General features: G+C 42.0%; 3 protein-coding genes across 8 annotated transcripts in view; 2 read left to right on the top strand and 1 right to left on the bottom strand.

The window, feature by feature from the left end:
* Window positions 1-68: 68 nt before the first annotated feature.
* On the top strand, window positions 69-2,323 carry LOC105279187 (uncharacterized protein C19orf47). Its single transcript, XM_011338800.3, has 3 exons — window positions 69-475; window positions 622-1,686; window positions 1,754-2,323. Exons 1-3 carry the CDS (start codon window positions 454-456, stop codon window positions 1,885-1,887), a joined length of 1,221 nt encoding a protein of 406 aa, XP_011337102.1. The 5' UTR covers window positions 69-453; the 3' UTR covers window positions 1,888-2,323.
* A 521-nt stretch (window positions 2,324-2,844) lies between these two features.
* Window positions 2,845-16,722, top strand: LOC105279188 (alpha-actinin, sarcomeric). Of its 6 annotated transcripts, XM_020031621.2 has the most exons (15): window positions 3,386-3,877; window positions 4,200-4,396; window positions 9,671-9,905; window positions 10,019-10,354; window positions 10,630-10,719; window positions 11,208-11,293; window positions 11,478-11,823; window positions 11,918-12,194; window positions 12,264-12,435; window positions 12,504-12,740; window positions 12,852-12,936; window positions 13,099-13,202; window positions 13,298-13,537; window positions 13,640-13,936; window positions 14,046-16,722. In XM_020031621.2, the coding sequence occupies exons 1-15, from the start codon at window positions 3,763-3,765 to the stop codon at window positions 14,202-14,204; spliced, it is 2,976 nt and encodes a 991-aa protein (XP_019887180.1). In that variant the 5' UTR covers window positions 3,386-3,762; the 3' UTR covers window positions 14,205-16,722. The 6 variants fall into 6 exon arrangements, with proteins under 6 accessions (XP_019887178.1, XP_011337106.1, XP_019887180.1 ...); XM_020031619.2 differs by lacking the exons at window positions 3,386-3,877; window positions 10,630-10,719 and adding an exon at window positions 2,845-3,371 and having other exon boundaries at window positions 4,265-4,396; window positions 14,046-14,204; XM_011338804.3 differs by lacking the exons at window positions 3,386-3,877; window positions 10,630-10,719 and adding an exon at window positions 2,845-3,371 and having other exon boundaries at window positions 14,046-14,204.
* The window catches only part of LOC105279198, a 28,217-nt gene continuing 18,039 nt past the window's right edge, over window positions 15,598-25,775 (bottom strand). The window contains exons 17-20 of the mRNA XM_026975254.1: window positions 21,334-25,590; window positions 19,803-19,992; window positions 19,296-19,427; window positions 15,598-18,358 (exon numbers count right to left, since the gene is read on the bottom strand). Coding sequence (XP_026831055.1) covers window positions 17,907-18,358; window positions 19,296-19,427; window positions 19,803-19,992; window positions 21,334-25,590 — 5,031 coding nt within the window. The 3' untranslated portion in view covers window positions 15,598-17,906. The remainder of the gene's footprint in view (window positions 18,359-19,295; window positions 19,428-19,802; window positions 19,993-21,333; window positions 25,591-25,775) is intronic.

Genomic DNA, 25,775 nt, shown 5'->3' with positions numbered 1-25,775 from the left:
TTGGTTACCGTGCCGTTCCTATCACGAATCGCACCATGTCAGAATCGAGAGACGCTTTCATTCTTCATTGTTCCGTGAATTATGTCTCTAGGTATGTACATACCACGCACTCCACGCAGGTACGTACATGGCATACGTATCCTGTATACTAGCCGTAATGAGGAGATGAGATTCTCTTGTTTTCAATCGTTTCTTCTGGCTTCGTATGAGATACGTTGCAACGCGTTTTGGTGACGGTGCAGAGAGCGACCGTTGAGAAATTGTCTGTACACTTTGGTTCTTTCCAACCTCGAGTATACGGATACGTTTCGAACGGTTCCGATTTATACGTTTGTTGCAGCGGTTATGCGTAGCATGTACAAAAATCGTACAGAACTGTAATCTGGATGACCGGCTTCTCGGTGCATTGTTAATAACACGTAATAATATACGATATTTATCGCACACATCGAAATGGCTGCTGCGTCGTTGTCAGGTAAGTTGCAAATGTAGAATATTTTGCCTTTTGCAAATTTGGTATATTTCTCTTGAAATCTATCGTGAATAATGAAATAAATATCGATATGTTGCATCGATTGCACAAATGTCGTAACCATCGTACGTTGCAACTTTGTTTTCTAGCATATTGGGTCAAGTTTTTTAAAGGAGCCGGATTTCCACAAGACGTTGCCACGAAACATGCAGTTGTGTTTTCTAACAATCGTATCAAACCGGATATGTTACCAGATTTGGATAAGCCTAGTCTCAAAGAAATGGGTATTACGTTAATGGGTGATATGATTGCTATTTTGCGATATGCAAAGAAAGTGGTGGAAGAAACAACATGCGAGAGATTTTTAGTAGATTCCGAAGATACGCCTTTGCCTTGTAAAGTTTCCACGAAACCCGTTGTCAAGAAAATGGTCGAGGATGGTGGAAATAAAACGGTGCTTCCAACAGCTTCTAAAACAACCTCTATAAAGAAGATGGTGAAACCTTTGTCGGTAATGGGAAAGAAAGTAGCGACCGTGAAGAAGCCCATTTCTGTACAAAATAGCACCGCTACTGTTAACCAAAAGCAAACTGCTATCAAGAGAAAATTAAGATCGGAGGAATCTTACGTAGACAATGAGGATAACTGGAGTATCGTGGGGAAGAAGAGAGTAAAAACGGCAGACGACGACGACGGTAACGAGGACGCTGTCGAGTATGCTGTTGCTGCTAAAGTTTCGAGCGCGAGAACTCGAGTGGTGAAGAAGCCCGTTGAACAAAAACGAACGGTATTTGACAGATTAGGCGATAGTTCTGTCACTAGTACGACCAATCTGATTGACACGACACCTACTTTCAATGTTACTGGCGTTGGCAAGGATGTGTTCAAAAGATCGAGTAGCGTTTTTAAACGTCTCGGTGATATAGATGACAAAAAGGATCATGCTACTGTGCGAATACTGAAAAACGGGTCAAATGCTACCGGTTCACCGGGTATATTGAAAAATCGAATATCACCTAGTGTACGTACATCGATTGTAACAACAAAGAGGACCGTTGCTAAAACTACTGGCACCATGCATGCCGATCACGAAGCGAGCAAGAAAACTTTCAACAACGCGAGTCGTATACTTAAGCTGGCGAAGGAAACGGTGTCTGATTCTTCTCCAGCGAGTGAAAGAATCGTTAAACCTGTCGTGACATCTGGCAAATTAGGTACGTGTTTTACAAACTATTGATCCAGATGTATCGTTATTCTTATTGACATCCTTTATTTTTGCAGCTTCGGAGAGACTTGTCCCCATACCGGCCAAAGCGCGCCTCGGCACGACCACTGCCAAGCAAGTAACTTTTAGTAAAGTGGCGATCGTTACACACGTCAAGAAAGCGGATGTTTTCAGTCGTCTCGGTGTTTAAGTTAGGCTTTTCAGTATCTTTTCTCTACTGTGGGTCGCAAGAATGCAGCGGTTTTCTATCAACTACCGTTGCTTGTATAAAATGATTTACTTGTAGGAGTAACTCATGTTTGTATAAAGTTCTAGACTATAAAGGTAGTTTTTCAAATCGTGCACCTAGTTTGGTTATTGCTAATCTAAGTGAATGGAACGCGTATAGTGTTATGCATCGATAACCAGTGTCGTTTGCAACGATGTCTTACGAGTGACGTGTAATAGTCCAGGATATTTGGAATCGGTGCAGTTTACGACGTGATTTCTCTACGACTTGCTGATTATGATAAAACAAGGATTTGAATAACGTCTAATTTTTTGTTTTCAAGAGATTTTAATTTTGTATATTAAAAGGAATACCGATTGTATATAACATAATTATATTCCGAACACGAGACTAAATATTTCAGCCTGTTTTATTTCACTTTGAAACGCAACAAACGATTTTGATGCGGAGTCAGTTTCCTGTGTGCGTGTGCATTACTTTATTATGTGTTACTTTGAACGTTACTTAATGTAACGTAACAAATATTAATCGCTCTGATACATGCGCAATCAAGCTTGTAATGTACTCTGATATTACAGCTTTTTCTTTTCTCCTGACTTTAGCATCGCAAGTGAAAGACTACGATTCGCGACTGTTGCAACAAGAGAGTGATTACTCTGATTCTCGAAATTCTCTGTGCGTAGAAGCATAATATCGTTAACTTGCCATTATGCTATGTTTCTATGATCTCCAAGATGAAATATTAAAAAAAGAAATAAAAAATGGACGAAAGACGTTACTGGAACAGAGACGTTCGCCAGCTTTTCCTTTTCTTTCTCCTATTCTCGATTTTCCATTGGAAGAGTAAACACTTTCTTATGAAAGAATTGGAAACTACATTGAGGTATTATGTAATTTGCCTTTTTCCCATTATCCTGTTTGAATTTGTTTCCGTCGAACACAACGTGTTACGAACTTGAGCGCGTGCAGGGGAAATGGTTTCACAAAATGTGTATGCAACTTCAATCGAACGCATCATTCTACAAGTTTGTTCTTTTTATATACATATATTTTATATACGTGTACGCGTATATATTCGCGCGAATAACGTAACTTATCGACGCGAATGATCTTGTTCGATCGTTTGAAAGCGCATTCTAGTTTTAGCCGTTTAGACGGGCGTGCGAAAACGTGGCACGGCCACGGTTACGGTTTCTCCTCTACATCGCGTATATCACTTGCTCGTACCGCGAATCGCGACATTTGTAAATCTCGCTCGAGAATGGCGTCGCCTCCGTCGACGCGAGAATTTTGCGCGGACTGTGCGTCGATCCTATTTTAGTCGCGTGTGTGGGTGAATGAGGTATCGCGTCGCCTGTCGCTGACGCTATTTTGGTCGGTCTAGCGTTCTCGCGAGAGCGAGCTACAAAATACAACGTGCTTGCGCACGAGGAACAAGGATAGAGGTTAGTTTCGGCCGATGAGCCCGGCGGCGGTTGCGTACGTAGTGATTCGTGACGAAACGTATAACGTTAACGCTCCGAATGTACATCCTTTTTGAATATGCGCTAAATTCCTCATTCGATATTTCATGGAATCACCGCAGCTGTCGGCATCATTTGCTCGTATTGAAGCTGCATTTGTGTCGTTTCACGGTACGCGTAACATCGATAACTTAACAGTAACGGTAACCGTTACGTACACGCGCTATCGCGAGAAAAGCCATTTTCTGGTGAGTTTTATCGAGTGTTTGACAAAGAGAGGGGAATTTAGAAGGGAATCGAGCGGACGAGAGTGGGATCTTGCTCCCTCTCCTCGTACGAGGAATTGGGGGAGAGCGAATGAGACCCTTGTCAGATGGGGGAGGGGAGATTGTGCACCGGCGAGCAAATCGTACGTGTCAGACTCGTGGCAGAGGGGTCAACGCGAGGGAAAGAACGACACGAAATCGAACGTTTTCTGGGCTTAGCGGGTACGTTGTCACGTTGGGTCTCCCTCCTTCCCTCCCTCCATCTGTCCAGTCTTCCTTCGTTGTTTCGTACTCGCGAGTTCCCTTTAATTCACCACCGTCTGCTTCGTCACTGTGTGATTGGGGTTTCGTCCTTTTTCCCCATCCTATTTGCCCTCGTTTTGTTTCTTTCCCTTCCCTCTCCCGTACTCTCGGTACGCGCGTCGCTGTCACTGAATGAATGTTCATACAGACGATACTCGTTGAGTACGTCAACGACAACGACAAATATTCGCGCTTTTCTTCTCCTACTGGTCTCTCTCTCCTTTTTCTTCTCTCTGTCTAGCGACCAAATTATTTACCGTCGTAACGAATAGTGTGATACACGTTTTGGGCGTTGGGCGTTTAAAGGAACGTGAGCACGCACACGCGAGCGAGAGGATGAACGACATGGAAGCTTACGGGGACGGATACATGGCACCGGAGGAGGAATGGGAGAGGGAGGGTCTCTTGGATCCTGCCTGGGAGAAACAGCAGAAAAAGGTGAGTGAGTGTCGTCAACGTTTCCTTTTCTTTTGACATCGAGGCTCGCGAGCGAGGGAGAGTTTTGCGCCTGGTGGGATCTGGTCATTCCGCTTTTATATTGGACCAGGAGATTCTTATATTTATATTGGATCGTGTGATTCTTATTGAAGAATTCTCACGCGTTTATTGTTGTTTAGGAAGAAATCAGTTTCTTTAGATAATAATATAATCTTATCAGATATGCCGGAGCAAGTTTAATAGCACGCGTTCACGTAATCCATTGTAGGTATTCTACGTTTTGTTAGAAAAATTCGACATTGCTAAGAAGAAATAGTGTCGTGCTCACGCGCGCATAGGTGTGCATATCAGAGAAATTTAATCATTTATTTAATTAAATATCTTTTACCTTGTGTTATTGAACCATAATGTTATTGCGAATCGAAAATATCTGAAAGAGTATGCCATCATCGTTAGACTAAAAGACAGCGGAAGCATGTGCGACTCTTTTGTTTCAGCCGAACGATAGTCAAGTATCGTGCGCGTAAATTCTTTTTACAATTTACAAAAAGTGAAGAATTCACAGTTTTACGTACATTTGACGTAACGCGTCATTACATACCGACAGATTACGACTGAATACTCGAGTGTGCGTTTGCGAGTGTTTTCTTCAGTTTTGGCAGAGACTCAAGGTTTTCCCAGAGACCCCGTCTCTCTCTCTCTCTTATACATCGACCGCAGCCCTTCGAATTGTATTTTCAGACTTTATGATAAAAATAGTCGAGCAATGAGTCACGCCCGCGAGCGTGATCGTTTTGTGTCAACGGAGAATTTTCTTTCTCATTATCTGTCACCTCCCATCTGAAATCCATGATACCCGAGGCGAGGCGAGTCAGCATCGACATCAGCGTCAGCGTCAGCGTCAGCGTCAAGTTAGGTACTACATAAGCAACACTGATAATGCTCTTACGCGTCCCTGAGAGATTACTATGCCCCGCGCTTTTCTCGACGTCGGCACGACGAAGCAGACATTTTTCGTAACGTCTCTAATTTTAGAGATCCGCGTACTCTGTTCCGGAAACGCGTCCCGAAAACTCGCATTTTAACGCCGAGATTTCAACTCACCGCGGCGCCGCCAACGAAAATTTATTTCGTTCATCGAACCGCAAGATTAATCATACAGATCTGTTGATGCTCCCTATGAAAGTTTCCTGTTTCAAATAACCTGACTGTGACGACAATGAGATTCTATAAACTCGGAATGAAAGAAGGTATCGTGTCCGAGAAATATATTGTTAAAAGATTACAAATGCTTTTCATGTTATTTGACTTGTTTCTTCTTTTCTCTTTTTTAATTTGTTTGAGAATTGATTAAATGATAGAGGATACGTGTGCCCGAGCTCATTATCCAGTGATGGGAATTTTTCTTTCGACGATGTTTAAATAGGTCACGACTGCTCACGGAAACAGCTACTTGCTGAACTTTCAGATTGTGCGATGCTCTTGAATCTAGTCGAATGTTGGTTGCGCGAATCCTGCTGTCATAATTGCTTGTTCTATCAAGTGCATTATTCTTTGCGTGTATTCCAATTGGTTAGCATTCTCGTCTGTATAATTGTCGCAAACTTTATCTCGTGCATATTCAGTAAACTAGTTGAACGTTGTAATGTTCAAGTATCTTAAAGCAAAGGCTCGTAGCTCAAAATATCACTCGTCAAAGTCTCTTTCTTGGTGCCAATAGATCATTATTGATTACAAAAATATAACGTTGTAAAATTTTTAATACTCAGACGTAATTGGGATCTCTCTCTCCCAATTTCTATATCATAGTGTATCGTAACTATTAACACATTGTCTTTCTTGTTTTCATGATTCTCACGCTCATTCGTTCTTGATTAACGAGTTCACATTCGAGTCGTTGTCCTCCTTGCTACTGCGCGAAGCGTGGTGGCAATCATTATCCGGCTTTGCCACGTAAAATCGAACGGTTAAGCCGGATAACGGGCACTAACTAACGTGCTTGTGGACATCTTGGCAATTATAGAAATCATCTATATAATTGTGTCGTCTTTCTCGTTTACATCCATCTACTTGATCATGCATGACCCATTATATCGACAGTGAAATTTCTTTTGCAACGATAGGTTGTAACTAATGATTTTGGGAGCATCGCTCTGGTCAATAGCATCGTGAACACTTTACATGCTGCCGCTCATTGAAAGAAGGCTTCGCGCGGTCGTTTGCGCGACGCTGACGTTACGTATAAATAGAGCGTATAAATAGATAATGCGTGTGGTCGACGATCATAGTTGGATCCACATTCTCCGATTGGATTTCGGACGATGAGACATCCCTCACCGCTGGCGCCTCGATCCGCGCGGATTTTACGTTGCTAACAAATTGCTCTATGACACAATTATTCTGTTATATATTTCATTGAAATATATCATTCATTATATATAATTGGAACCGGAGATCGATCCGTGGCAACTATCTCATTAAAGATGAAACCGCTCGAGTTAACTTTGTCATTCCAGAAGGGCAGTTGCTGACGTTGTCGATTTACGATTTTTCAAGGCTATATTCTCTTTTACTTGAAATTGTTATATCTTTGTGCCAACTTGACAAGTTCTGTCGGCATCGTCGTCATCGCGAGCTCTCGACGATAAGAGAGTGACAGATAACACGCGGATAAGTGAAAGTGGCGCGCCGGCTTTTCCGCGTTCGATCGATTTTTTACCGTACGCTGTAGGAGTGTAGGAGTACGTCGTCGTGCGATCAAAACAGAGGTTACGATGTTATATAGAAAAATTATATACAATACTTTATATTGATAAAACAAAGCGGTGTGACACAACAGCAAGAGCGGAGCATGTGCTTCTACATGCAATTGCGTGCGTCAAACGCAGATTCATCGCGTGGATATCTTGCCCACGATTAACTATTTTTGGCCAAGCGTTGGCCCTACTCGAAAGGTCATGATAGTAATTACAGACTGCATTTCCGGCCCATCTAACTGCGTGCGTGTTCCGCGATTCAAGTTTTTCGTTGAATTTTTGCGCCACGCCCATATATCTCACTTGGCAATAACGTCTCTGGCTTCCAGATTTCTCGTGCTTTACGGCGAAAATGATTTAAATTATTACTCGTAAGTGTAATAATTTAAATTACATGTGTTAAAGGGAAGCAATAGGAAGCAAACTTGATACATTACGATACAAGTTATACGATGTCTGGCTTACTAGTCATAAAACATTTGATGTAACACATTTCGGAATTGATCTGTTAGATCTAGATTGCATTCAATGTAATTGAAATTATTTCTTTCGATAGATTGTAAATTAGGAAAAATCTTGAACTTGACAGCTTTATGTTGAGGAAATCTTTTTGTAGCGAAAGAAAAGGTTTAATATGAAATTGTTTCCTTGCCAAGTTTAAATGCAACACGAGGCATGCGTGCAATACGTTGCAAAAGACAAACGGTAATAGATCTAGGAGCACACTTTGAATGTCGAAGCGCGCATACATTTCGATAAGACACGACAGAATTCGATAAGAATGATAGTAGAGGCATAACACGAACCAAGACTATTGCCAAATTTTTCAACTAAAAATAGGTGGTTCGCATAAATTGTCCGCGGGATTCCAAGTCTCGTTGGATTACATGAATTACGCGTGTAGAATTTAGGCTGCTTTGTTTGTACGTCTGTATTTATTTATAGTCGATACACACATCGCGCTAACTGCATGAATAATAATGATGAAATCACTCGCTGAGAAAATTTGGATCAGAAAATGAGAGAGAAGCTTTAGCTACGCGCGTGTTATTTCTTCAACCAAATTCGCGCGCGTATAAAAGCATGCTGATAAAACGTCCAAAGTAACAGGATAAGGATAGTAATTTGGAAAAGGCGATTATTCGCCATAAGCCAGAAAACATGCGAATGAAAATCATACTACGCGTGCGCGCGCGTATTCATGTACGAACACGGAAGTAGCAATAATGTGTTATCGGCGAGTAATCCGTGAGGACGTTTTTTATTTACATGTTCCGTCTGTCTGTACTCTGTACTCTGTAGTTTTTACATATTATTTTGATACATTTTTTATTTGTCACATTTTCGTATCGACATGATCCGCGCGTGCATACACGTTATTATACGGCCCATTGATATTAAATTTGAATGAAATTGCTAAATTTTACATTATATAATTTTTTAGCGTTACTTATCCGTTTGTTTTACCGATGTTCGATTGTTAAAACGAGATACAAACGTTTGATTAATCAGCGTAATCTTGACACGAGGGAAGAAATTATTGTATAAAATTTTTAATATTTGCTCGCGTGTCTTCGCGTGTTACATTTCTTGCTAAAGAAGGATATTGAAATACAATTTGATTGCGGATTCATGACATACGACACGAAATAATGATGGCAAACTCGGAAATGTATCTTCGAAATGCTTTAATACTCGGGGCGCGGGAGGAGTCAATGTTTTACAAATAGATCTTAGAGCGCGCGCAAAGATGTAGGGTGGCTCGTGTCCAAAATTGGCCCGTCGTGCTTCACGCCGCCCGTATTGAATTTCACGCAATATTTTTCCAACCCGAAAATTTCACCGCTGTGGCCTCGGATTTTTTATTGACCTCGATTAAACGTCGCACTTTACAGCGGATATTCAAATAGACACTTTTCACAAATTTATATTTCTCTCTTCTATGTAACTTCAATTCTAATCCTTTATTACATCTGATTTTATAAATTAATTTTTGATCGCGCGTGTGTCTAGTGTGTGGCAGTAATATCGGAAATTTTTTTCACATAATACAGATATCAACTATATCTCGATATAATAATATGTGAAAAAGTTACAGCAAGATTTTCTGCTTGATATGTTGTAATTAAATATATTAACAAAAAGTATACATTTGCTTACCGGAAAAAGGAGGAATGGAAAAGGTGTTTAATAAAAGCACGTAACGTTTAATCGCATGAGATTATCGAGAGAGTGTCCGAAAATTATCACGGGGAACGATAGAAAACGTTTTGCTTTGAGAACCAGGACGGAAGATATATATAGCGAGAGGGATCGGGGTCGTTACTAAAATATACGCTAAGCGGTATAACGGAGAAACTCGGAGTCTCCTGTTTTAAATGATTTTTTTCTATTATTGAAATTATTGTTTTTCATCATTGGCATTCTCTCATCGAAGAAGAAATTGAACATTTATAAACTATACGGCGCGGGCGTTGCAATCCTTTTGGAATCGATTGATTTTTCTATCTTGTGTCAGACATTCACAGCATGGTGCAACTCGCATCTACGCAAAGCAGGCACTGCCATCGAATCGATCGAAGACGATTTCAGGAATGGGTTGAAACTCATGTTGCTGCTTGAGGTGATCTCGGGCGAGACCCTTCCGAGACCCGACAGAGGCAAAATGAGGTTCCACAAGATCGCCAATGTGAACAAGGCCCTCGATTACATTGCTAGCAAAGGCGTAAAACTGGTTTCGATCGGCGCGGAAGGTACGTTTCGTTACATCATTCGCATGTATCGTTTATGTAACGACCGGGTGCTCGACGTTATCCTCGATATCTATGTAAATGTCACTGCGACGCATGATTAATTTCTCGAACAGAAATTGTGGACGGCAACCTAAAGATGACCCTGGGAATGATATGGACTATTATTTTGAGATTCGCGATCCAAGACATCTCCGTGGAAGAAATGACCGCGAAGGAGGGACTGTTGCTCTGGTGTCAACGCAAGACAGCCCCGTACAAGAACGTCAACGTCCAGAACTTCCACTTATCCTTCAAGGACGGTCTCGCGTTCTGTGCTCTTATCCATCGCCATCGGCCCGACTTGATAGATTACAACAAGCTCAGCAAGGACAATCCGCTGGAAAACCTAAACACTGCCTTTGATGTCGCTGAAAAGTATCTCGACATTCCTCGCATGTTAGATCCCGATGGTAAGCAGTATGTCGATCCGATTAAATGTAACATGTCAATTTTAAGAGCGAATCATGGACACTTGCGATGTATCCTCCCTCTCTCAGTAGAGTAAGGAAGGGTAAAGGGAAAAATCATCTCTCGTTACCCCCGATATAATATCGAAAAAGGGATGATTGTTGCCAAATTTAGGTACTTCCTCGCGCTGTACAGCAACTACGAACGGATTTCCTTGAGTAACTTGACATGTGTAAACGCTTCAAATGTTTATATGTGTTCCCTTAATATTATGTAGATTTGATCAACACTCCCAAACCGGATGAACGAGCTATCATGACGTACGTGTCCTGCTACTACCATGCGTTCCAAGGTGCTCAGCAGGTCAGCGTAAAGAAATGCGTGTTGCCCTTAATCGTCCCAGTTGTCACAAACGATCTGTACTTGAAGCAGTTGTGCACTTGTCATTAACTTGGCATTGACGTTTGAATCTCTGCTAATCGAGACCGCCTTACTGCCCTTTAGTTTAATCGTTTCGCCAAAGTACGGAGATGAGATACCTCGTAATATCATGCATTTCCTAATCGGGCCGACACAAGACTAAAAATCAGAATTTATTTTTCGTTTTATCGCTTTTTCTATCTTTTCTTTTCTTTTCTTTTTTACCACTCTTGTGCATAATTTTTGTACAATGAAAGAGGTGCGTGTGTCGGTCACACTCACATGTGCAGACGCACCGAAAGAGCTGTATCATCTTTTATCAATTATATTACGCTCCTGATCTCTAAACTCATCTGTCGTTAAAATTAATCAAAGTTTAATGGCAAGTCTTGCTAACAACGCATGGTTTGAGTTTCTTCGAATGTGTTTTTCTAGATATGCGAAATACAGCAATGCCTGACGAGAGGGCCGTGATGACCTATGTCTCCTCGTACTACCACTGTTTTAGCGGTGCTCAAAAGGTGTGTTCCCTGCGTTCAAATTAACGTTCAAATTAACAGTAACTCTAACAGACATAATTGTCGTCGATTGATCGGCATGCGTCTTACTCGATCAACGTAAATTCTGTGTAAACTGTGCAAACGCAATGCGTGCAAGTACCAGATACCCTTTGCGAGAGAAAAGAACGAGACTCTCTGATCGTAGGCAGAGACGGCGGCTAACAGAATCTGCAAGGTACTCAAGGTGAATCAAGAGAATGAACGACTCATGGAGGAGTACGAGCGTTTGGCTTCCGACTTGCTCGAATGGATACGGCGAACGATGCCGTGGCTCGCGAATCGGCAGACCGACAATTCTCTCGCCGGTTGTCAGAAAAAACTCGAAGAGTACAGGACGTATCGGCGCAAACACAAGCCACCGCGCGTCGAGCAGAAGGCCAAGTTGGAAACAAATTTCAATACCCTGCAGACGAAGCTTCGACTGAGCAACAGACCTGCGTACATGCCCACGGAAGGAAAGATGGTATCCGACATCAATAAAGCATGGAGAGGTGCGATCTTTTTCCGATATCTCTTCCGCGTTTCGCGGAAACGACGCCGACGCCCGAGCGGAATAACGACCACTGTCGAATACGTGTTCCTTAGGTTTGGAGTTGGCCGAGAAAACGTTCGAGGATTGGTTGCTGTCCGAGATGATGCGTCTGGAACGACTGGAACATCTGGCGCAAAAATTCAAGCACAAAGCGGACGCGCACGAGGATTGGACCGCCGGCAAGGAAGAGATGCTCACGTCCCAACACTTCCGGCAATGCAAGCTAAACGAGCTGAAAGCCTTGAAAAAAAAGCACGAAGCATTCGAGTCGGATCTCGCGGCTCATCAGGATCGCGTCGAGCAGATCGCCGCTATCGCTCAAGAGCTCAAGTGAGTTTCGATTTTTTAATCCGTCGCTGCCTCTTATTTCGAGCATTACTTAGTTGTATTGCGTTACAGCACCCTCGAGTATCATGACAGCGCGTCCGTGAATGCGAGATGTCAACGCATCTGCGATCAGTGGGATCGTTTGGGTACGCTCACCCAACGTAGACGTCAAGCTCTCGACGAAGCCGAGAAAATCCTGGAGAAGATAGACGTCTTGCATTTAGAGTTTGCTAAACGCGCTGCGGTGAGTGTAATCGCGTTTGTTAAAAAGTAATCGACTTGTACCTGATGTGGCGTATTGTGACTTTTTAGCCATTCAACAATTGGCTGGACGGAACAAGGGAAGACCTGGTAGACATGTTTATCGTCCACACTATGGAGGAAATTCAAGGCCTAATGGACGCACATGCCGCGTTCAAAGCTACTCTTGGCGAGGCGGATAAAGAGTATAACGCGATTGTCGGATTGGTGCGCGAGGTTGAATCCATAGTTAAGCAGTACCAGATTCCTGGCGGCCTAGAGAATCCTTACACCGCTCTCACTGCGATGGTACGACAAAGGATCAGTGATTTTTACGCATAATATACCACGCGTACTTGCCATCTGTGGAGATTGATTTGCTTCAATGAAAATTTCAATATCTTGTTTCCGTATTCGTAGGATCTTACCAAAAAGTGGAGCGACGTTAGACAGTTGGTACCACAACGCGATGCCACCTTGGCCGCCGAGCTTCGCAAGCAACAGAGTATCCTTGTCACGTACGCGTAGAAATATTACGTTGCACACGTTACGTGCGATGTAATATTTTCCTGAAAACTCATATTCACTCGCCTTTAATGTCGAGATGAGAAAAAAAAAGAAGTTTATACGTGTAACAGTTTTACCATTTCCTGAAACGTCTAAATAGATAACGAACTGCTCAGACGGCAGTTCGCCGAGAAAGCCAATGTCGTTGGACCATGGATAGAACGTCAATTGGATGCCGTGACTGCGATTGGTCTCGGTCTGCAAGTTAGTAAAAAGCAGCACCGAGTTTACGGGTGCGCGGTGACTCGCGTGGGTCTGCGGATTTACCAATATCACCGCTCATTACGCTTGTGTTTTAGGGAACTCTGGAGGATCAGTTACATCGTCTAAAAGAGTACGAACAGGCGGTGTATCAGTACAAGGCCCACTTGGAAGAGTTGGAAAAGATTCATCAAGCTGTGCAGGAGGGTATGATCTTTGAGAATCGTTATACTCAGTACACCATGGAGACATTACGCGTCGGCTGGGAACAGCTTTTGACTTCGATCAATCGTAACATTAACGAGGTCGAGAATCAGATTCTCACCAGGGACTCAAAGGTTTGTCTCGAAATTATCTGTTCGTTCCCCTTTTTTTCTCTACTCTACATTATTGTCCGAAGAGAGTGTAAGAACGACCGCGAGCGTATTTCTGTCTCTCAGGGCATCACCCAGGAACAGCTGAATGAGTTCCGCAGCAGTTTCAATCACTTTGACAAGAACAGGACGGGCAGATTGGCACCGGACGAGTTTAAATCCTGTCTCGTCTCTCTGGGCTATTCGATCGGAAAGGACAGACAAGGCGACATCGACTTCCAACGGATCTTGGCCATTGTCGATCCCAACAATTCCGGCTATGTGCACTTTGATGCCTTCCTCGATTTTATGACGCGCGAATCCACCGATACTGACACAGCGGAGCAGGTTATCGACAGTTTCCGCATTCTTGCCGGCGACAAGGTAAGGATATGTACGATTTGAAGAAAAAATTGGAAAATGATTCGCGGCAATGAGACTTGATTGATATCGATCGACGAGTGAAAATGCATTTCATTTCATTTTATTTCAGCCGTACATCCTGCCAGATGAATTGAGGAGAGAATTGCCGCCGGATCAAGCGGAATACTGCATTCAGCGAATGCCTCCGTACAAAGGACCGAGCGCCGTTCCCGGAGCACTAGATTACCGCTCTTTCTCGACAGCTTTATACGGAGAATCCGATCTATAAACGAACAATAATATAATATCGAAATCAGTGTCATGTGATTGACACGAGTAAATATCGAAAAATCAGGAACAGAAAGGATCGGCTGCTCGGTAATCGATGTAAAACGATCCTTGCAATTTTCATTTTAGTGCTCTGATGCATCGTATTTTCGCTTGACGAAACAATTTTACGAAAATTCGAAACTCTGTATAAAAGAATGCGATACGATATTGCATTCTTTAACTGATGATTGCACAAGCGCGTATATTGTAAAAGCTGTTGAGAAAGAGGGAGCTACGAGTTCCGACGTTCATCGGAATTTATAGGAATTGCCGTTTTCAATTGTCAAGTCGTATTGAGAAAATTCAATCTTGGCTATCTCGATGATAGAATATCTTTCGCGTTTATACGTTTATTCACGTGTGAAAAATCATCAGATGCATGTACGAACCGAGTGTGAAGATTACGTGCTTGTATGAGTTTGTTAATGCGATGATACTAAATAATCGTCGTTTGGATCGCCTTTTGTTCAGAGGATCGCAACGTAGGCACGAAATCGATGTACTCTTTTAGAATGTTGTGCTTTTGTATTCATTCTTCTCTACTTTCTCGCGTAGCTTACATTGGAACGTAACAATTTTAATTTCATCTTTTGTCTCCTTTTCTTCCTTTCTTTTTTCCTTTTATGGAAAGGAAAGGTAAGTGCCAATGAGATAAGTAAGATCTCTCATTTGTACAATTTCTCTCTCTACGCACGTGTTTTGGAAAGGAATTGAATTATGTTAAAAGGGACAAAATTTGAGTAAATGTCATTGGGTATTTGTGGTTAGTGAGTGCATTGATGCTGTAGGCTCTCTAAAGTGTTACTATTAATAGTACTTTCTCTCTATATATGCTAAAGTATTTGATATGAAGTTCTATAGTAATGTACATTTTGTATGGTTATATATTGCGAAAGATATGTATACACAATACATACATATATATATATATATTTTTTGACTCGGGATTTTGACACCGTAGCGATTGATGCGAATTTAATGATGCGTCTTTGGATTGGATTTTTCCAACAAAGAAAGAGGAAGAAAGAGAATTTTCAGTCTCTAAAATAATATTTCTGATATAACGTATTTATATCGAATAGCTCAAGTGTGCTCTCCTTTAAACATGCTAAATTTCATATCACATACATGATGCATACATTATATAAAGCGTTGACGCTCCGCCTTGGATCAATGCTCGCACGAACGTCTGAAAACACAAAACTCTAAAGCGTAATATAACGAACTCTCTACGAATCTTGACGACTATAAATCGACATTCTCGCTAAGTATCCAGAAAACGTATGCTCGAAAAATCGAATGTTTATATATACATATCTATATATATATATATATATTTTTTTTTTTTTTCTCCTGTAAGCGCGGCACTACGAATCCCTAAACGAGATAAGCCGTCGTCTTATATACTTTGTAAATCGTATATTAAAGATACACGCGAAACGAATACGCTGAACGAAGCAAATTATTTATATTTCACTTTAATAATTATTTATTATATCGCTACGATATATATCGCGATGTTACGGTAGTGAATGGAATACTTTTTTTTTTTTCAAAGTATTTATTTTTATAAATATATATAATTCACAAAGAGAGCGACAAGGCGCGCCAATTTATAATATAATATAGAGTCAATCGTGTAATATCTTCGGGCTACAACTGCCAGTTACAACATGCGTCTTATCCATCAAATGGCGTCTAAAGTTCAATCGTCATTATTGTTGAAATCATCGCGTGAGTCATCCTCTCGATAAAAATGCTCGTGTGTGCAGGTGCAAATTACTCTTATTGGCGAAAGTAAGTTCTTTTTGTTTTTGTTTTGCTTGTGCTGCGGCTTTAATGCGCTTTTCAGTGTCTATCTTAACGCATCTCTTGAGGGTTGACGTAATTTCTCATATCTATTTGTTTCTTCTCCCTCTCGAAGTACATGCTATCCTAGGCATGCAGAGACGGATGGTACACGAGAAACACGCGAAAACGAAAAGTCAACTGCTGTTGATACTGTTGTATATACACACGTGACGTATATATAAACGTAAACGTAAACACACGCGAACGCAAAAAGGGAAGCATGTACATTGAAACATAGATAAGGCATACGTACCTATACGTACGTCTATTCAGTATACGTAAGAAAGTTTCGAACATTCGAATAGAAAAAATTCGAAAGATCAATGTCACTTTAAACGCTTTGCTACTGAAAGATAGTCCAAACATACAGATACATTCTCATTTATGCAACGTGTATTTACACGCGTAATTGTATAAATTATTATATTATTATTGCCACTCGTGTTTATCTGTGAATTGCGACAATTCGATTAAAAGCTCGATGGAACATGATCATCCTACGCTACATTACAATTATCAACTTACTACTATATTACTTGTTTTGTCCATTTCTCTCATCATCCTAAACTAGATCAATAACAAATAACTTTGTGAAACAAGAATATCGGGAATAATAAAGAAATCTGAAAAAATATCGCATTTTTAAGTATGTGTTATCTCTTATCCTCAAGATACAATTATACGTTTTATTATACATGCTCCATTTTTATTCCGACTGAAAAATATTTCGATAAAGTAAAATTCATTTCATTTCATGACTCGCCAAGAATAATCACGATTCTCGTTAGATACGATTCCAGATAACACTATAATTTCTTAGCGTTAAAGGTATGGAATAAATCACACGATTATATCGGTTTGGACAACGCTTTTATGTATGTACGTACCAAATACAAGACTCTTGGATACATACAGATTTCATGTATTCGTGTACGAGTCGAGTTTATTTCGTCGCAGTGTATTTCGTTATAAATCTGGCATATCTTACGAAATATAAAGAACTCGACAATTGCACCGCAAGATTTACGATACGAGACAAATTAACGCTCGCCGATACGCTACACGCGAAAAGGAGAACGTTATACCTTATGCGCTATGTACAGATCTAATACTATTACTATTTACACAAGAAAGACTTTAACGATAATATCACTGCTCTGCATTTTTCGCTCAATTATTATGGCTATTATGCGAACGTGTACAAAAACGTATACGATACACTTTATGAAAAACAAAAAAAATATAATCACTTGATTCATAATATCAGCGACTGTATTTACTCGATACATATCGCGTTGAGTTATTAAAAAAAATGAAACGTTATTCTCTCTTTTACAATAAATTGCCGCATTATAATTTTGTTTTCTTTCATAGTGCTATAATAATGGGGAAGTTTGTGGGAGAGTCTAAATCATCTTTCTTTCCAAAGAAAAGTTACAATGATAATCTTGACCACTCGACAATCATGTATTCTCAAGAACATTTACGCAACGGTAGAAACAAACAAGAAAAATACATTGTAGACGAGGAACCGTTAATTCTTTCCAGATTAGGAGAAGTTAAAAAAGAATTTAAGAAAGATTAATGGATGCTAGAAAGTATACGGATATAGAGTAGCGCATGTAATGTTTCATCGTCTCTTTATTATATATTATAGTTTCTTTCAAGTCTGAGAGTCTCGATTCGAGCTAGTGAAAAACAGAGAGAAAGACTCCAGATAATGATGCCAAATCGAAAAACAAGATATTTATATACATGTATAGTCCGAAGGACCGGGCACAAATGCCGAGTGATTAAGATGAAACCTCGATCAGTCCTTACAACCGAGACCAGCGGACCAATTGCAGATACCGCCGACCGGATCAAAGGATAGCTTGTCGGGACAGGTATACTCGGTTCCGATCACCTGGCCATTCACCATACGAGCGCAGGTGATGAACTTTTTGCACGAGTACGGGTGCGGAAAGTTGCCTTGATCGAGGCACCGTATTGTGCCCTTGCTCGTTAAGAAGAGCTTGCTGCCGAGAGCAGACTTGCCGATGACGATCGGCGCCTCGTCTTCATAATAGTCATAGTCGATTACAGGTGGTCTCCTTGGTCTTGTAGTCGCGTTCACCGTAGGCCGGTTCTTCGTCCTGGGTCTTTGACGGTCCCTCGAGTCCGCGTCGTATTTCGAGACCGTTCTACCGGTTGTGGGATATGTTCTAGGTGCTACGGTGGTGCTTATCTTGCGCCTTACGGCGTCCCTTAATGGCGTTCGACCTAGTCGTAGTGACCTGATTAGTCTTTGTCGTTTAGGTTCTACTGGTGAATAAGCGGGTCACGATGATGATGAGTCACTGATACCCCAGAATGAGAGTGCGACGAAGTAAAAAGAACGAGATTCATTAGTAAGTCACCGATCTATCGAATGATGATGGTCGGCAGTCGAAGAGCGAGAACTTGGTCAGGAATATAGAACCGATATACCGTGCGATACAAAGCAGTCGTTATTCCTGAGAAGGTGTAACCATTAACCAGCCAGCCAATTTAGAGTCGGTCGAAGGATTCACGCCATGTACTGTCCATTCTGTCGATGATGGCATGAATTCAGTGATTAGTTGGATTAATTTTCTTAGCGAAGCAACTGAAAATGAACGTAGCCGTAAGTGGATGCACTTTGATGACGGATGAGAAGATGGAAAAAGACAGGCGAGATTCACGGTGCACAAAAGTTACGATTGCATTAGTGCGCAACAGCTGACGCTACGTATAATTAGGACAAAAAAGAGTGAGAGAATCACGCGCGCCAATCGCGAGATTGTACATACAAGTGGCAATGTACCTGAAGAAAGAAAGAAAGACAGAAAGGAAGAAAAAAACAAGAAATTGTTTGAAGCGAAGATCGTTGAAAGACATGATCACGCTGTGAATGAATTAGTCGCTCGAAAGGTGATATGAAAAAGACACCTTGTTTTGGACGAACGATTAGCGTCATAAGTCCGATAGAAGTTGCAAGTTGACGATGTCGATGGGAACCATCGTTATAGGCGTAGTTATCAGAGGTGGCCCGGTAGAAGAAGTGGGCCAAGCCAAGCAACGAAACGCGTATTAGCTACCCAATGTAGCTCGCGAAAAGAATAATAAAGCTCGTATGTGATATTTTAGATTAGAAGAATCAAGTAGTCGGATGGTGTGGTCTCTAACAAGTATAATGTACCGGTATTCGAGGATGGTGGATCCGCCACGGTCACCGCAAATTCTTGCGCGCGGATGCTTTGATCGGACACATCTGTTTTCTGATCGTCCTCTGCGCTCTGTTTGGCATACGACTCTGTATTCTCGAATACGTCTGAAAAGAGTAATAATTTAAAGTTTAATAATTTAAAGCTCTTCCCAAAGAATCCTTACGTGCACGATCATCAAGGGAGAGGACGAATCTTTAATATGGTTACTAAAGAGTAACTTTGCTAAATTTCCATAAAATTCACAAGGATCGATAAAATAATCATTTTCGATATCTCTAATATGATAATATGATAATTGGCAAAAATATCTCTTTGGCTCATACTTAACAATTCCATGTTTTACAAGTATCGTCTTGTAATTATTACCCGTATGATCGTAAAAATGTGGATCGACTTTTCGCTCTTTCCGATAAACAAAATTATATACAATAAATGCAAAAAATACAATTTGTAGGTCTGTTAAATCTGTTAAAACCTACCGACGCTACCGAGCTGTATCTTTGGCGATACGGTAGTCTCGATCGGTGTGCCTCTTCGGTGAGTATTTGGTGGAATACTGTTAGTTGGCGAAGCTACCGTTGTCGTTGACTGTGTTGGTTTTCTATGTCTATTGGGGTATCCGTTTCCCGTCTTCCGACTCACTGAACCACCGTTGTTTGAGGAGTTTACCTGTTTATCGAACGATTCGCTTATATAACACGTATATAATAAGAGCGCCCGACATCGTACTAATAATAATTAAATATACGTATCTGCGACAAGCAAGTTTATCCAGACACGTGACAGATTAAATTGTTTCGAGTAAAAGAACAAATTGAGAAACAAAGACAAGGTTGCGACGTCTCGGACAACACGAACAATCTGGAAGACGTATGATGTACATCATTGTACATCTTTCCGATCTTTTCGTGTTGTGCTTAAAATATAGTTCGCATGTATCGAGACTAGATTAAGATAAAAATTAATCGTCAATCTAAGCGTCTGCAGACATTGAAGATGAAAAAGTACATCGGGGGAAGCAAGTGGACGCGCGCAGGTACGTGCAGCGCGCTGATAGCAGCGGATGAAAATGTTTCTGAATATATCTCGGAAAGATCAGGCTTTCAAATTTGTCTCCGAATTCTATTCCGGAGATAGACGGAGGCAGAAAAAGAAAGAGAGAGAGAGAGAGAGAGAGAGAGAGAGAGAGAGAGAGAGAGAGAGCATCTTCGTAGGGAGGCAATGCATCTTAAAATACGATGTGATGCTATTATGAACAATAATAGCATAAAGAATAATAACGTGGCACCCCATTCTCGTCATTCAGAAAATCTCGTTAAATCCAGCAGAAAACGATCAACTTTTTATGCAGGTAATTTATACCAGATAAGCCACTAATCGCAGTCATTTACGCAACTGGCTTCTTCCAGATTAGTCATTTTTTATAAAGATACCATTGACCGATGCAGTTAAAGGCATAACTATCATATGGCCAGCAATTGGGCGATATGGCAGTGTTATTTTAAGCGGCTGAAAAAGATCTTCATGTGCGTTTTTGCATTGATAGATCTGAAATCTCCTTGAAAGTTATATCCGTCCACTAAGCGTTAAAAATACATTTTTTTTGTTGATCCAGGAGAGAAAGCGTTGAACGAAAGGTACATTCTTAGCTAGCCAGACAGTTGTTTTCAAGCCAAGACGTTAAAGGCAATGATCATTTCTATGATCTGTTGGTATTTGCAAGTGAATTATGCCATTCTGTAGATCTTTTTGATTAGCGGCGGAAACGGGCGGTGTAATGTAAGCCGATTGTATTAGAGGGCCAATTATATCTCAGATTCCTTATTAGTATTCCCTTTTTTTCCTTTTTTTCTCTTTCCTTTCCTTTTTTTTCTACGGCCGCGACATCGCTTCGTTTCCACTTTGGTTAAGCCCTTGAGGCAACATGCGATCGAGCAAGAAAGTATCAGAAAGTGTGTTATTTAAAAGTGAACAAAAGTGGATCTTTTCGATACTTAAAACGGCACTGACCTCGAGCGAGGATCGATCAGTGTCCTCTTCGACCTGAGCGACTGACTCCGTGGGTAGTTTGGCGTCAAACCCTTTCGACTGTTCGATCGTCGTCCCCTCATTCTTGTAGTTGGATTCTACTCCTTTTCGTGCTTGTTCCATGTTAGAAAGTTCATTAACGAAAACAATTTTCTCGCTTACTGGAAAATTATTCGAAAAATCAAACGGGAAGGTTATTCGAGGCTCTTTAACGGCAAAAGGTCCATATTCAAGATCCATGTTCGTTTCTTCGGCTATCGAGTCTTTTTCCGCAAATTTGGGTTTGACGCTGTCCAATGCAATTCTCATTTGTTGTTCTTTTGTGCCTTCTTCATCAAAAAGATGCTCACTCGCTTCTTCCATCGAATTTGTCTCGGATTTAGACTCGGCGCTCTTCGAGACTTCAACCTTTCTTCTTCTTCTTCTCGTTCTATATTGATAGAAAAGATCTTTACCCTCGCGATGATTACCCGAACTAGCGCTTTCGTCGGTAGTATTCTCATTGGCTCTTCCGAACTCTACTGTCTTCTGTTCCTTGAATTTAGGTTTGACTCTTCTCCTCAGGACAACTCTCATTCTTCTTCTAGTTTTTCCTTCCGTGCCAACGTTCTCACTCGTACGAAAATTACGTGGAGGATCGTCTTGTGTCGAACGTGCATTCGTAGACTGAAATCTGAAATTCGTATTTGCTTCTTCTATCGTGACGTTTCTTTCCTTAGATTTACGTCCGACACTCTTCGATACAACTCTCATTCTTTTCCTCGCGTCACCTTCTTGCGGGGATAGATTATCACTTGCGTAAAAATTATTCGTCCGATTGATGTTTCGAAAACTTTTATCAGCTCGATCGGAATCTGCGCTTGTTTGTTCAGTCGTGTTCTTTTCCTCGGATTTTGGTCTAATGCTCTTTAATACAAGTCTCATTCTTCTTCTCGTATTTTTTCCTTCGGTAACAAAAGCCTCGCCTGCTCGAAGATTACTCTGAGATTTATTTGAAAGATTTTCATCCACGAAATCCGAATCGGCACCAATCTCTCCGGTTGTAGAGTTTTCTCCAGACTGAGGTGGTTTTAATCTTTTTAGTACAACTTGTCGTCTTCTCCCAACATTCTTACGACGCGCTTGAAGCGTTTTATTCTCGGTATAAGCGGACGATCGAACAAATGCCGTTGTTTCTTCTACAGGTGAAATAGTGGCATTTTCTTCCGTCATCTTCTCCTTGATTCTCTTCAATACGACTTTCATTCTCCTCGTCACGTTTTTCGTTGACTTGTGGACGGTATATTCTTCGGAAATGTTCTCAGGTCTGACAGTGCTACTAATCGCTTTGGAATTTATTCTGAGTCTCTTCTGCATGTTTCTCCTTCCAAGATTCTCTTCAATTACCCTCGAAGACGAGATATAGTCGGAAGGCCTTCCACGATGGCGATAAATCGTGACTCGACGTCGAGGATAGTGATTGTCACGGGTCGAGTGTTGTGTCACGGGACTTCCTATCCAATTGTTCGTGCGATTTAAGACGCGACGCCTAGAAGCCTTTTTTTGGCCAAGCACGTGATCATTCGTACGGAGCTGCGAGGCCGTTTGGTTTCCTCCTCGATTTTCTACGTTTTTCGAAGCAGATTCATCAGAAGTTGCCTTCGTTTCTGGCAACGTCGTTCTCTCTTCGTTTGCCGTTTGCAAAGAATTTCTTTCGTTAATGTTTGTTCGATTCACCGTTTGATCGAGTGTTGCGATGACATCCTCCTTCAAAGCTCTCTCTATGCTCATCTCCGACAAGATTGCTTCTTTATCTGTCGTTTGTACAGAATCTAGCCTACTTGTGATTGATGGAGTTGTCGCATCTGTCGCAATCGATGAGCGACGGGTCGTTGCGTCAACAGTCGCAATTTTTGCGTTTGAAAAGAAAATTGGTAAAGTTTGAGCTTCCGTCGATGTCACGACGAGACTATCGTCCGTTTGAATCGGAAATGCGGTCGTTACCATTGTTACCGTTGTCGATGTTTCAGGATTGATGGTCGAAAGAGACTGCGAAATTGTGAGTGTCGGAGAGGTTTCAAACATCGTGCTAAATTCAGTAGTGGCTATAGACTCTGCAGTTGCGGGCACGGATAATTTCTCGAGATCTTTGCCGTCAATGTGAAACGAAAGGTCAGGCGTTATCGAAGATATCGTGGAAGACTCGGTCGATGACACTTGATCGGGAACAGTTAAACTCGCCAAAGTCGCGCCTGTGCTAACGGACGATGTGGAATTAACGTCAGGCACCGTTGTGTCCGCCATTGCGGAAGTAACCGCGAGAGAAAGGTTTGCATTCGCAGACGCAAACGTTACAGTTACGTTCGTATCAATAGTCGTTGGATTAATTACAGTAGCAGGCGTAATCGTGCTTCTTGTTATATCTGTATTTATATCCACGATATCATGCGTTGTCGCAGGTGCAATTGTGTTTATGCGCAAATTCGTAGTAGAGGTAACAGTTGGTGTTAACGGTAAAGTCTGAACAGCGGGAATTGTCGTAGCTGCGTGTGCGTTTGTAATCGCTGGAATAGCGAGAGTGGAATAATTTGCAGTCGTGTAAGCAGTTTCGACTGCCGCGCTCGTGGTTTCGAGTGTACTTCCGTGTGCAGAGTCAGTCGTAAATTTATGCGGGTTTACGGTCATTGAATTCATGGTAATTATTTTATAATTTGCAATCGTGGAAACGCCATCGAGCTCTGTATCCTGTGCAGCTATGGGTGTAGTCACAGTAGCAAACTCGTTCGAGTTTAACTCCGCGATTATTGGGACAGTAATTGCAGAGTAATTTGCAATCTCGGGAACAGTTTCAATTCTTGTGGTTGCCGATGGTGTAGTCGTGATTACGCCATCGGTCGTAGCCGCGGAAGCTTTCGCGGCTGCAATCAATGACGTAGTCATAATTGTAGACGGCATCGTTATGATTGTAGAATCATCCATGGGCGTTGAAATGATGACAGCCGTAGCGTCAATCGTCGCTTCCGTAGCTGTACGCTTTTCCGAGTCCTCGGCCGCCTTGTCGGTGAAATTGGCAAAATTTCTGTGCGTGTTCAAAGCTTCGGAAGCCTCTGCCATGGATTCTGACCCAATTGCAGGCGTTGTCGACGTCGACGAGGTCGCAAAAGTTCCAAAAGCGTTTTTAAGGACACTCGCTGTGGTCTGAGCAAAATCACTCTTGGTTCGTCTTATGGCCTCCTTGATCGACGAGAGGGTGTTTCTGTTTCGTTTCCTGATCACTATACGTTTTCCCGTCCACAACGGAGTGGTGGCCTCGTTGTATCTGCTCACGACCAAGGCGATCTTTCGCCTCGTTGGCGTCGTCGACGTCGAAATGACGTGAGCATTATGAGAAAGTGCCGCGTCGTCATCAAAATTATTTAGTGATTTTCCCCTTTTGGATGCAGATCTGGCTAAAGTTGTAACGATATCAATTTCCCTGTAATCCGACAGATTCTCAGCACTGTCCGAATCTTCTAAAGGTAGTTCCGATGGACTCGGAGAATCCTCTTTGAGATTATCGATGACTTTGTCGTTGACAATAGAATTCGCGTGGTTATTAGGCATACCGGATCGTACCGCTTCGTGCTGACCGCTTTCGCTCGCGACGGTGACAATATCGTCGGTTGTAGAAATGTCGGGAATCAAGGTGGTTTCCGTCTGTTGCCGTTCAGTGGAACGATACGTCGTAACATGGGGGGGGTCGTTACATATCGTAAAGTCGTTTGCCGGCATTGGCATAGTCGGTAAATCGTTCCCGCTTCTGGTAACGTAAAACCCACGCATCGTCCCCTGGGAACTAGGAGTTAGCTTGGCGAGAGGTATGCCGCGCATCGTTGTCGGCTTCGGATAGGTCCGAGTGGAAGATTTCTCTCGTCCATCTCCGTTCTCCTGAATAGCGGTCGTGACTAAAGTTCGTTCCTCGAGAGTAACATCTTCCCCGTTTGGAGATATCGCTTTGCTCTCTGAGGCTTGTCGCAGCCACGAATCGTCTTCCATTTCTTCGGTTCGATTTCTCGGTGATCGAGTAAGATCTGTCTCATTGTCAGCGTCACGCGACCCGTCGTTTCTGATCTCTCTGATTGACTCATCGACGTCTCCTCGGTTAATGTCGTTATCCACGTCGTTTCGCAGCGAATGCAAGAACACGGACGACAACGTGGTATAGCCGATCAGCTCCCTCAGGGTCGGCAGCCTAGCTCGGATAGCTTCCGAATTGGCAACCTGAAAATCAGAATAAGGCAGCGCGCTTTAATACGGAGACCCTCCTCCGTGGAAGAAGGGTCCCTTACCCTCTTCATCCAGAGTATTTCTCTCTTTGCAGTTTCTGTCTTTCTGTCCTTGTCCGTGAACTGCATCGAGTTCGGAGGAGAAAGGAGGAACACGAAGAGGGGAGCTCTCTAATTATC

The sequence above is a fragment of the Ooceraea biroi genome, chromosome 2 (assembly GCF_003672135.1).
Source record: "Ooceraea biroi isolate clonal line C1 chromosome 2, Obir_v5.4, whole genome shotgun sequence".
Lineage (NCBI taxonomy): Eukaryota > Metazoa > Arthropoda > Insecta > Hymenoptera > Formicidae > Ooceraea > Ooceraea biroi.
Note: the sequence above shows the minus strand (reverse complement) of the source record. Positions and strands in the feature narration are given on the sequence as shown.

Coding starts and splice junctions, on each gene's coding strand:
- LOC105279187 (XM_011338800.3), top strand. CDS start 454: ATGGCTGCTGCGTCGTTGTCAG. Junction 476..621: donor GGCTGCTGCGTCGTTGTCAG/GTAAGTTGCAAA, acceptor TTTGTTTTCTAG/CATATTGGGTCAAGTTTTTT. Junction 1,687..1,753: donor CGTGACATCTGGCAAATTAG/GTACGTGTTTTA, acceptor TTATTTTTGCAG/CTTCGGAGAGACTTGTCCCC.
- LOC105279188 (XM_020031621.2), top strand. CDS start 3,763: ATGGGGGAGGGGAGATTGTGCACCGGCGAGCAAATCGTACGTGTCAGA. Junction 3,878..4,199: donor ACGTTTTCTGGGCTTAGCGG/GTACGTTGTCAC, acceptor CTCTCTGTCTAG/CGACCAAATTATTTACCGTC. Junction 13,937..14,045: donor GCATTCTTGCCGGCGACAAG/GTAAGGATATGT, acceptor ATTTTATTTCAG/CCGTACATCCTGCCAGATGA.